This window comes from Pangasianodon hypophthalmus, chromosome 3, assembly GCF_027358585.1.
Source record: "Pangasianodon hypophthalmus isolate fPanHyp1 chromosome 3, fPanHyp1.pri, whole genome shotgun sequence".
NCBI lineage: Eukaryota > Metazoa > Chordata > Actinopteri > Siluriformes > Pangasiidae > Pangasianodon > Pangasianodon hypophthalmus.
Genome location: NC_069712.1, coordinates 11,807,110 through 11,819,731, shown reverse-complemented (window position 1 = coordinate 11,819,731; position 12,622 = coordinate 11,807,110). Strand labels below are relative to the sequence as shown.

The following is a 12,622-nucleotide window of genomic DNA, read 5'->3' as shown; positions in this document are numbered from 1 at the left end:
CTAAACAGATACAGACACAGAGAATGGCATTATGTTATTATCGTATCATATACCAAGAGGTTTCTTCTCTTTGTTGGAAGTAGGGAACTTATAAATACATGCACTGAATAATTTGGACAAAAAAATAATAGTATTCATGAAACACATATTCCTTAAATCTCCCCAGATGTGGCATGAATAAGTGCACTGATGCCAAATATCCATATATGGTGGGAAACAAGCAGTATTATTAGGTGGTTGACTTATTAGTCCTGGTAAATTGTTTTTGGTAAAATGGTCCAAAAGAACATTTGGTAGCTAATAAGACACTTATTATCATGAATAAAACTATTTACTTAAACTGGGTAAAGACTGGGTAACACAGTACTTGTAAAGGACCTTTAACAGAATGCTCTGTCTATGATGATTTCCTCTGGGTTCTCAGGTTTCCCTCAACCTCTGGAAGCCTCTGGACTGGCTACTCTAAATTACCCCTTGATGTGAATGAGTATGTGCGTGTGTGTGTATGATGTTTTGTGATGAACACTTCAGGGTGTATTCTCACCTCATGCCCAGTGTTCTTGGGATAGGCTACGGCTCCACCACAACCTTGACCAGGATAAAGCGGTTACTGAAGAATGGATGAATGCATGTTTTGCATAATCAACCTGGGATTTATTCATTAATTAAATCATTCAGGCAGTCAGTCACGTATGCAACATCATGCAGCATGACTGATAATCTCACATCAGACACAATCTATGGAATTTTTTTAAAAATCAAATCTGATTGTATGAGGTCTTAGCCCTGTATTATATTTAATCTTGCTTATTATTAATCAGGGATGTATTGTTTATCTTGCTCTTCCCTCCAGCTAGGGGACTACGTGTCTGACATTGCAAGCAACATGATGCAGGTGGAGGAGCACATCCTATGGATGGCTCAGAACGAAGCTCGAGCCTGCACGCGCATTGTACAGTGTGTTGAGCGCATTGCAGACCTCACCTTCAACACACACACCCAGAACATCTCAAAGGTAATGCAGTAATACAGCCTCTTGTACAAAATCAGATTTACTCTCACAGAACTTCTCAAGGGTAATACAAGAATACATTATGCCTTTGCACATTTTCACATTCACTCACAGACAGGGCATCTCATAGGCAATGCAATAATGTTCACTCAATTTCCTAGTCATTCACAGCAAGGACAGCTCAAGAGCAATCCATACACATAAACATAAGCATATAAAATACATCATAATAAACATGTGGCTTTTGCCTGTATGTTAAACACTTGTTGCTGTTTGTAAAAGGTAGTGCTACATATACAATCAACTTGAGTTTATATGAGAACTAAGTAAAGAATAAACCACTTATGGTGTGGTAGTTACTGTTCCCACCCAAAGTTGATTATTTTCCAGTACAAGCATTCCCTGATTTTTTTCCCCTCTTATACTACAGCAATTTGACAGTGATTTAAAAAAAAAAAAAAATCACATTTTATCTTGCATCATTTATATAAAATGTAATATAAATTTATATAATAATTTTACACACACACACACACACACATATATATACTGTATATATATATATATATATATATATATATATATATATATATATATATATATAATTAATCAACACCTTCTGACCAATCAGATTAGATAATTCAACAGCGCTGTGGTATAAATATTTATAAATCAAGGAGTATGGACAATGTCCTTTATTCAACCTACTTTCATACTTGCTTGAATGTTTTCTGGCCCTGCTATCCACCCTCATCAATTTGCGCGTTGCTTATGTAGGTTACAGTTTGCCCAATGTCTAATGGGTTGTTTACTCATTGCATATTTCTATAATCAGAGAACTCCTTGCCTCATTCAGCACAAATGAGTGACAAACAACTAGGAAGAAACTAGGTCATCAGCCACCCTCCTTTCCTCTTCATCTCTCTTGTTCTCGCTCTCTTTCACACTCTCTCTCTCTTTCTTTGTTTATGCAGGTCTCTCCTAACATAGCTCTGGAGGCCTTCATGCTCAGGCCTTCGAGTGTAATGGGTTTGTTGTGTACGGTGGTGGCTAATCCAGGTCAGAATACTGGCGCTGGGGTTTCTGGGGCTTTGAAATCGCTGGAGGAAACTCTCCTCAATTTCAGATGTCATACAGCCAATGTCACAGGATCGCCCAGTGGCCAGCTCAGTCAGGTAAGAGTTAACACCCATACTGTAGCTAGCTGCTCTATTTGCATAAAAATAGAGCCAGCTGGTGAATGTCCCTTTAATAATGCAACTTAAAGCCATTTGACTGAAGTCACTTCCTGATCTAGTCAAGTTCACTGAACATGCTTTTTGTTTCACATGGAATTAGTTCCACTTTTTCACTGAATGGATTCTTCTTTCATTTTTATACCTCCACGACCTAGTCTTTCCAGTTTGTTTGTGCGTTCGTCCAAGATTCTCTTTAGAGCAATATCTCAAGAACTTGTGATTGAATGTTTATAGGATTTATATGGTATTATCACTGTAACCAGCAGATAAAGTGATTAGATTTTGGAATTGATCCACACAGGGTCAAGGCCACAGCAAGGTCAAATGTCTGAAATAATCTTTCTTCAATAGCTTCCTTCCTGTTTGTCATACAGAGAAGTTACTTACACATTCATGTACAGGAACACAAGGCCCATTTTGGCTGTTTTTTTTTTTTTTTTTCATTTTTATGTTTACTTTCTAAAAATGAATATATCTAGCAGCCTAAAGGGTTTTTTGCTTTCCCTCTGGGGAAACCCTTAAAGCTTCAACATAATTTTTCCTTTTAAAAAGGTTAAACGTAGACCCCATTTGCATGGCAGTAGTGTAAAAGCGATGATGATAACTCTATTCGAGCAAAATGAATCAATTTCTCTGACCCAAATTGATGTGTTACATGATTTACATGACCTGACATACATTACTGAACTAAAAGTATTATGGTTCATATATGCTGTGCTAACTTACAGCTTGGCCATCACCCTTAGACGTTGTTGATATTTCTGTCTTCTTCATAAGTTATATATGTGAGGATTTTGGACAATAACTCATTAATCAGCATTGCCTGTTTTTGTCTTTTTGTTCAACAACTACTGCTGAGATTTTGTCTTAATCAATGAAGCCTTATTAGGCTTGATATGTAGGGTACAATATTCATTGGGAAGGTTTTTGACCAAAAGCAAATAAATAAATAATTATGCACAGAAGAAATAGTTGTTGCAGGAACACTATGTAATTACTATTTATCTAAGAATAATAGCCTTCAACATCATTCTCATCAAATATTACAGGGTGATCCAGACCCAGGTGTCTTACTCTACAAATGATGTGCCTTTCTCAGATGTTGTTGATGTTATTAAAGTAAGATAGGGTTTAAGTCACTCACCACTATGTGATACGTCACAACCTAGACTGACTAAATGATGGAATAATATTGCTAAACAACTGAGCGACTCTTTGTTGCCATTTCCAAATGTGTGATACGTAATTGTCAACCATAAGAAAAACCAATAGTTTAATTGTCTGTAAGATATTCTATGTACAGTCAGGGATCAATACACACATAAAGTAGCATGGTGGTGTAGCGGATAGGATACCACCATAACGAGAAGCGCTGTGCTGCCTTACAGCCGCAGTGTCCCTGGTTTGACTCTGAGCTCAGGTTAATGTCTGTGTAGACGTTCTCTGAATGTCTTTGTGAGTTGTCTTCCAGTATGCCAATTGTCTACTCAGAAATTGCTCGTAAGTGTAAAGGAGTGTGTGAATGTATGTGTTGTCCCATCTAGGGTGGATTGACTCACTTCCTGCCCAGTGTTCCTGGGATAAACTTTTGATCAAGTGGTTACTGATGAAGAATGAATAAATTTAGAATAAATCAAACAATCTCTCTCTCTCCCCCTCTCTCTCTCTCTCTCTCTAGTTAGGCCAAAGAACACCCGAATGCAGTTTTAGAAACAACTTCATTAGAAGTAATATATTCCTGCTATTCCTCCCTCATGCCCAGTGTTCCTGGGATAGGCTCCAAATCCACCACAACCCTCACTAGCATAAATAAAATACAGATGGTACAGGCTCCTGGAATAGACTTTTGACTGGCATAAGTCACACACTTGACTAAGGATTTGGACTTCGTCTGTTATTTCAGATTTTTAATGGCCAATATAAGAAAACAGTATTAAAATCTTTTTAAAAAGTTTCACACATTTTTAAGCAGCTGGTTGTACAACATGCCTAATTAACCAATATGAACCCAGTTTGAGACTCAGATATCCACTCTGTGCAACTGTGGTGAGCAGAAAAGCATCTCAAAATCAAAACCTGTCGAAAATTGAGGTGGAGGGGCTACAAGAGCAGATGACCGTGTCGGGTTATATCAGCCAAGAACAGAAAGCTGAGGCTGCAGTGGGCACAGGCTCACCAAAACTGAACAGTTGAAGACTGGAAAAACGTAGCCTGGTCTGATGAATCTTGATTCCTGCTGAGGCACACAGATGGTAGGGTGAGAGTTTGGCATGAACAGCATGAATCCATGGACCCAACCTGCCTTGGGTCAACAGTCCAGACTGGTGGAGGTGGTGTAAAGGTGTGGGAAATGTTTTCTTGGCACACTTTGGACCCGTTAGTACCAATCAATCATCGCTTGAATACCAAAACCGATTTGAGTATTGTTGCTGACCATGTGCATCCCTTCATGGCCACAATTTACCCATCTTCTAATGGCTACTTCCAGAATGGTAATGCACCATGTTCAGTGCTCTTATGTGGCCTTCCCAGTCACCCAGTATGTGTGTATATATATATATATATATATATATATATATATATATATATATATATAGTTTTTCGACATTGACACAGTGACAGTGATTTTGCCTCAGTACACCACCACAGTGGATATGAAATTAAGCAATTTTTTATAGAGTCCCTTCATTTTCACAGGCTCAAAAATAATTGGACAATTGACTGATAAGCAGTTTCATGGCCATGTGTGGCCTGTTTCCTCATTGACAAATTAAGGTGATAAAAGGTCTGGAGTTGATTCCAAGCATTGAGTTTGCGTTTGGTAGCTGTTCATCAGAATTCTCAGTATGCAGTCCAAAGAGATGTCGATGCAAGTGAAGGAGGCCATCATTAGGCTGAAAAAACAAAACAGACCTATCAGAGAGTTAGCAAAAAGATAGAATGAACTGGCAAGCTCAGCACCACCAAAAGGCCTGGAAGATCATGGAAGACACCTAAAGTGGTTGAATGCAGAATTCTTCCTATGAAGAAAAAAAAGGCTTCACAACATCTAGCCAAGAACAGGAAGAGGAGGAGGTACATGTATCATTGTCAAAGTCTATAATCAAGAGACGCCTTCATGAATGTAAATACAGATGGTTTACCTCAAGATGCAAACCACTGGTAACACTCAAAAACAGAAAAGCCAGATTAGACTTTGCTAGAAAACCTCTAAAAAAAAAAAAAAAGCCTGACCAGTTCTGATGCAACATTAATTTGTACCAGAATGATGGGAAGAGAAGAGTATGGAGAAGAAAAGGAATGGCTCATGTTACAAACATCATCTGTCAAACATGTGGAGGCAGTGTTATGGCATGGGCATGTATGGCTGCCAATGGAACTTGTCACTGGAACTGGTCACTGATGTTTATTTGATGATGTGACTGCTGACAGATTTAGCAGGATGAATTCTGAAGCATATAGAGCTATACTTTCTGCTCAGATTCAGTCAAATGCTGCAAAACTGATAGGAAGGTGCTTCACAGGATAGATAATGAGCCAAAACATATCATGAAAGCAACCACAGAGCTTCTTTAGGTAAAGAAATTAAAATGTTCTTAAATGTCCGATGACCTCAACCCAATTGAGCATGCTTCTAACTTATTAAGACAAAACTGAAAGGCCCACAAACAAGCAGCAACTGAAGGCAGCTGCAGTAAAGCCCTGGCAAAGCATCTGAAGGGAGGAAACTCAGCATTTGGTGATGGCCATGGGTCCAAAGCATTTGCACCCTAGTATTAAAAATAATCCTAATATTTATGATTATATTAGTTGTCCAATTAGTTTTGAGCTTGTGAAAATGGAGGGCCTCTGCAAAAAAAAGGCTGTAATTCCTAAACAGTTAAAGCAATATTTTTGTTAAACCCCTTTAATTAAAGCTGAAAGCCTACACTTAAATCACATTTGATTGCTTCATTTCAAATCCATTGTGGTGGTGTACAGAGGCAAAATTAAGAAAATTGTGCCACTGTCCAAATACTTATGGACCTAACTTTATATATATACATTGATCAGCCATAACATTAAAATCACTGACTGGTGAAGTGAATAACATTGAAAATCTCCTTACAATGGCACCTGTCAAGGGGTTAGATTTATTAGGCAGCAAGCGAACAGTCAGTTCTCAAAGTTGATGTGTTGTGTTGGAAGCAGGAAAAATGGGCATGCGTAAGGATCTGAGTGAATCTGACAATGGCTAAATTGTGATGGCTAGATGACTGGGTCAGAGCATCTCCAAAACGGCAGGTCTTGTGGGCTGTTCCTGGTATGCAGTGGTTAGTACCTACCAAAAGTGGTACAAGGAAGGACAACCGGTGAACCAGTGACAGGGTCATGGGTGCCCAAGGCACACTGATGCATGTGGGGAGTGAAGGCTAGCCCATCTGGTCCAATCCCACCGAAGAGCTACTATAGCACCAACTGCTGAAAAAGTTAATGCTGGCTGTAATAGAAAGGCGTGAGAATACACAGTGTGTTACAACTTGCTGCATATGGGGCTGCATAGCTGCAGACCAGTCAGAGTGCCCATGCTGACCCCTGTCCACTGCCAGAAAGCACCTACAATGGGAACAAGAGCATCAGAACAGGACCATGGAGCAGAGGAAGAAGGTGGCCTGGTCTGATAAATCATGTGGACGGCTGGGTGTGTGTGCATCGCTTACCTGGGGAAGAGATGGCACCAGGGTGCTCTGTGGGAAGAAGGCAAGCTGGCGGAGGAAGTTCGATGCTCTGGGCAATGTATTGCTGGGAAACCTTGGGTCCTGGCATTCATGTGGATGTTACTTTGACATGTACCACCCTTTCATGCCAACGGTATTCCCTAGTGGCAATGGCCTCTTTCATCAGGATAATATGCCCTGCCACACTGCAAAAATTGTTCAGGAATGGTTTGAGGAACATAACAAAATTGGCCTCCAAATTCCCCAGACCTCAGTCAGATTGAGCATTTGTGGGATTTGCTGAGCAAACAGGTCTGAACCATGGAGGCCCCACCTCACAACTTACAGGACTTAAAGGATCTGCTGCTAACATCTTGGTGCCAGATACCACAGCACACCTTCAGAGGTCTTGTGGAGTCCATGCCTCGGGTCGGCGGGTCAGAGCTGTTTTGGAGGCACAAGGGGGACCTACACAATATTAGGCAGGTGGTTTTAATGTTGTGGGTCATCCATATGGCAGTATCATAGGGAAATACACACACACATTATGTATTATATATATATACTGTATATGCGTGCATATATATATATATATATATATATATATATATATATATATATATATATATATATATATATATATATATATAAAATACTTTTATATCCTTGAAATTCGACCTCCTTCTTATTCATTCCACCATTCCACATGGTGAAACAAGCACAACAGCATATCACATTTTTCACATGTCAAAAATGATTGAAGGTGAAATGAGGTGAAAGGATTGAACGAAGTCCTCTCATCCATGAGAACTAAATACATGTAACTGTGTTATAGATTTTATTTGACAGCCTCTTTTCTCTTATGTTGGTACCAAATACTGTATATCCATGCATTTAGAATAGGCAGTGGCAATTTTGTGTGTTGCGTAAGTGTAAACCTATGTGTGTGTGTTTTTGTCTGTTTGTGGTCTTAATCTGTAGTCAAGAAATGTTGACCATTCCCCCTGATGGATGCTGTGTCCTTGTGTCCCTGTCACTTTCAATCAGTACCGTCCAACCTGCCCTCCTGGGGGCCTGTCCCAAATGACAAATCCTCCTTCTCACTACCCCTACATGTGCATACTACTGTGAGACAGCCAGCCGTCTGGTGTGATGTTTTAATATTTAAACCAGGCTTGTGTGTGTGTGTGTTTATGTATTATTTACCTGTTTTAGGGGTATGTACTGATGGCATTTTATATAATTAACTAAGCAGGTGGCATTGGTGCAGTGCTTTCGAATGCACGCACTCATTGAGTCAGAGATAAAAACAATTCTCACACAGCTAACAGCCTGCCAGGGGCAAGCGAGAATTTTCTGCAGAGTAGACGAGCCAGGTGGCACTGTGATGCAGCAGAATTTTACAGCAAGCCCAGGATAAATAAGAGGCTAGCATTTTAGACGAGCCAGAAGGGAGCTAGTGGCTAATGACTTGTAGCTGCGTTAGGCTTGGCAGGTGGGGAATACGGAGTGAGATGAGGGAGTTAAAGCTGTCATTTAACATGCAGTCTGAGAGCACTGATTTGGAAGCTTTGGAAGGTTAAAGTGAGGATACAACCAGCGCCAAGCCTCCCCGTCCTCCCCCCGACCCGCTGTCTGATCAGTAGCCCAGTCAAACAGCAGGGAGAGAGGAATTGAGCAAGACAGAAAGAGAGTTACAGAGAAACAGAGAGAACAGCAATAGGATTGCGGAGGAAAGCTGAACTAATAATGCCTTTTCAGTTCCCACTAAACTGGCACACGGACTCGTCTCTGCATCAACATGGCAGCATGTTTAAGGCTCCTTTATACACTAGTAGTCAGTCAGTTGTTGCAGGCTGCACATATGCACAGTATATAGATACATATATTTATAGCATTTAAATCAGAATACATTAAAGTCTTTGTCAGTGATTTTATGACAGAATACTTGTGTATATTTAGTGTCCTTCTTTTATTGCAGCAGCTGTCAATAAATTGAAATTTTATTCGTACAATTTTAGCCATTGTCACAAAGCAACTTAACAGAAATCCACATGTAGATTTTGATCCCTAATGAGCAAGCCAGGGGTGACAGTGGCGAGGAAAAACCTCCTGAGAAGACATGAGGAAGAAACCTTGAGAGGAACCAGACTCAAAATGGAACCCAACTTTCCTGTATAGCACTCGAAAATGTCTGCTAAGAAGGAAAGCTCAGCTTTGTGTGGGAAACCGGGTCTGTAAACAGGATTTTAGGATAGCACAAGGAGACATATTTGTTTTCCCGGCTGTCAGTTCAGAAAGTTTCTCTTTCACACAAGTTGAGACTTTGGAACTGTAAGGTTCCATTTATATTTTTGTTGTTGTTGTTGTTGTTGTTGGGTGAAAATTAGTTAATGTTCTAAAAATATTCTAAAAATATAGTATACTCAAATGTATAAGGCTGAAAAAACACTGTTTTTTTATATATCTTAGCAAGGGAAAATATCTTGAATATAGGCAAATTTATCTAATATTTCTTATTATGAGATTAGTATAAATCAAATATATGATTATTCAGCATGTTTGAGATGCTTTTACTCATTTCAAGTTTTACATTTTCTTATTAGCATTTTCTTATTGCCAGATAATTGTGCTTAAATGTAGAAAAATGATCTGCCAATAAAACTAAGACTTGCTCGCTTGAATTTAGTTGAAATATCTAAAAATAGGTTTAACCTTATATTTGGTGTATTGTAATCTTATAATATGAAATACTAGATAAAGTTGACTATATTCAAGATATTTCAATCACTTGCTAAGATTTTTGCTATTTTTATGTTTTTTTTTTTGTTTTTTTTTTTGCAGTGCAATGTATTAAATTCCTTGAAACCTTGTAATTATAAGTTTCTGACAATTCTGTGATTTAAAGTGTATTAGCCGAGCATGTGTTTTGTGGCAGTGGCTTTGGAAGGAAGAGAGAGGTGATTTGTTTGGAATTTGAGTTTCAATCAGCTAACTTCAGCTAATTTCTCCCCATAATTAATGCTTAAACTTACCGGAAAAGTGACCATCCATTGTTGGCTTGAGTAGCATAAATCTGGCTGATCTTCCTGGACTGTACAAAATTGTAGCTGGGAAGATATGAGTCAATCTATGATGTAATGTGATGTGATTATCAAACTAGTCAGAGTTTCCTCTATTAACTTTGCAGCACTGGCTATATTTACATGCAAAGACAAGTTCCAAATATGTTCATTATGATTGCAGTTTCAGAATAAAGTGCTTGAATGTACTCCAAAGTCAGCACTCATTAGGGATAACAAAAACACTGCTAACATGCATGATGCATGCAATCCAAAGCAAATGAGTGTGCATATAAGGAGCAGAATTCACTTTTTTCATCAACAGCAAAAAGTTTCAGGGTGTAATAATGTGCTAAAGTTAGTTTAACATCTAACCCAAGCTTTCAGTCTCCTTGATTATGTTTTTAACAGGTGTGACATTTTATAAGTCTTAATAAAACATACTGCAGATGTCCTTATTAAACAGAAGGTGATAATAAGCATTTTTGTCTCAAGTAATTCTGCTTCAAAATAACAACTTCCACCCTGAGGTAATGGTGACTCGCTAGTGTATTGGAACGTTGTGAGTTCAATTCCCAGTGCTGCCAGAGAACCACTGATGGGTTCTTGAGCAGGATCGTTAATATTGATTTACATGGTGTTAATCAGATTCACATGCTAATTAGTTGTCTATTTAACAGATTATTTAATGGATTATCTACCTTATTCACTTGGGTAGAAATTTTGATTTAGGTGGACTGACCAATTTCAAATGAATTGCTGCCTCACAACACACTTATGTGTGGGTTTCCTCTGGGGTATCTGGTTTCCTCCCACCTCCCGAAAGCGTGTCATATACAGCTGTTAAATTATTTATGGTACATGGCACACTGCTAGTACAGATTTCCTATTTCCTGTGATGATAATTCAAAGATTTTCTAAAGGTGTACTTTGCCACTTTCTGTGACTTTAAAACATGACAACTCCTCAAGGCATCACAAAATAATATGGTTAAAACAGGTCCCTCCTGACTTCAGTGTCTGGGCACATCCACAAGGCAGACTCTCAGGGGAGGATGAGTGGGAGTGCTGTGCTGAAGATGGGCTTTGTATGCATCTCAGCCTAAAATGCAGACATAAGGCACCCTTCAGTCTGCATCAGCAAAATCAGAAGTACTCTCTGCTTAAGTGTTATTTCTGATTGAGGCGTATTGAACCATTGCTGTTATATCGGTTATGTGTACGATTGCTTTAAGCTTAAATCCATAGTAAATATAGTAAATACATGCTGGTGCCCTTGTTAAGTACAGAATAAATTCATGCTGAGTTCTGTGCATGCTGCATGATCTTGCATGGCTTTGGTGTGTGTGTGTGTGTGTGTGTATTAGTGGTGTATGATGTGAGAGAGTTTCAGCTAAGCCATTATGACAGACGTGAGAGAGAAGGCACTTTCACTTATCTGTTTGTGTCACTGTTTGTGTCTGTCAGCTTGATTGTGTGTGTGTGTGTGTGTGTGTGTGTGTGTGCATATGCATCCATGCACCGGATATTTGTGTTCTGCAGAGAGATATTAAAAATACATCTCCCTCCCTCTCTCTTTTGCGCTCACTTTAGTGCTGAGAGGAAACAGGGCTATGAGTGTGCAGAGAGAACGTCAGGATGCTGAAGGCTGTGAAAGCAGACTGTTTCTCTCAGACGATCTGTGCGTTTGGTGTGTGTGTGTGTGTGTGTGTGTGTGTAAGATAGAGAGAGAGAGAGCGAGAGAGAAAATGGAGAGAGGGGGGGAAAAACTGAAAGAGATAGAGAAAGGCAAAACAAAGGCCACTACTCTGTAGAGTGATGGAACCCCCTGGGTGTTCTCTCCATTTTTGTCAGACCAAAAAAGATGTGTGTGAGAGGGTGGTGTGTGTGTGTGTGTGTGTGTGTGTTGTCTGATTTAGACACACTAAGATTTCACTTTCTAAAAATTCCACTTTTTATAGCACTCTTCTTTTTCCCCTGCTTTGTTTCATCTGTCGCTTTCTTTATGCTTTCCATTTCTGCCACTGTGTTTTTGATCCAATGTTCTTCATTACACCTGAGCTGACACTGACTGTGTGCTACACGAGTCTGCAGATCAGTCTCACTCTCTCCCATTCCGTTCCTCTCTTTCTCTCCAACTCTTTTTCTCTGGCCCTCAGGCCGGTGGTTGTCGTTATTGCCATAGCGGCTGATGAGCTGATTGTGGATATGCGGCGTGTTTCTGTGAGGATGCGAGCTGATGCCGCTGGCAGATAGCCTGTCATGAGGCAGCAGTATGGCGTAGCGAAAACTGCTGTCACAGCTGTTTCATGCACACTCTCTGATTTAAAGATAGCTCTGCTGCAGTGTTTACTTCAGGTCATATAATTATAGTACACATTCATTCCAGTCTACATTTATTTAATTATTTGCATACTTTAAAGTCTTCTGTCATAGCATTTAAACTATATGACCTGCAGTGGGATAAAAATTCCTCTTGTCTATAGATTATCACTGTTTCCGTCAGTCATCAATCTATTGGGCCAGTTTGTGGAACAAATAGGCAATTTGTCCTGCTGCCTGGTGCACATATGAATTTGTATACAGATATCCTTTTTTATCTATTACTGGTGAA

At 39.4% G+C, this 12,622-nt stretch overlaps 1 protein-coding gene across 2 annotated transcripts in view; it reads left to right on the top strand.

Annotated features, from left to right (window-relative positions):
* Positions 1-12,622, top strand: part of LOC113544831 (adhesion G protein-coupled receptor A1) — a 180,309-nt gene that overhangs the window by 70,524 nt on the left and 97,163 nt on the right. For both annotated transcript variants that reach the window (XM_026943857.3, XM_026943850.3), the window contains 2 exons: positions 854-1,015; positions 1,987-2,187. In XM_026943857.3, the coding sequence (XP_026799658.3) occupies positions 854-1,015; positions 1,987-2,187 (363 nt within the window). The remainder of the gene's footprint in view (positions 1-853; positions 1,016-1,986; positions 2,188-12,622) is intronic.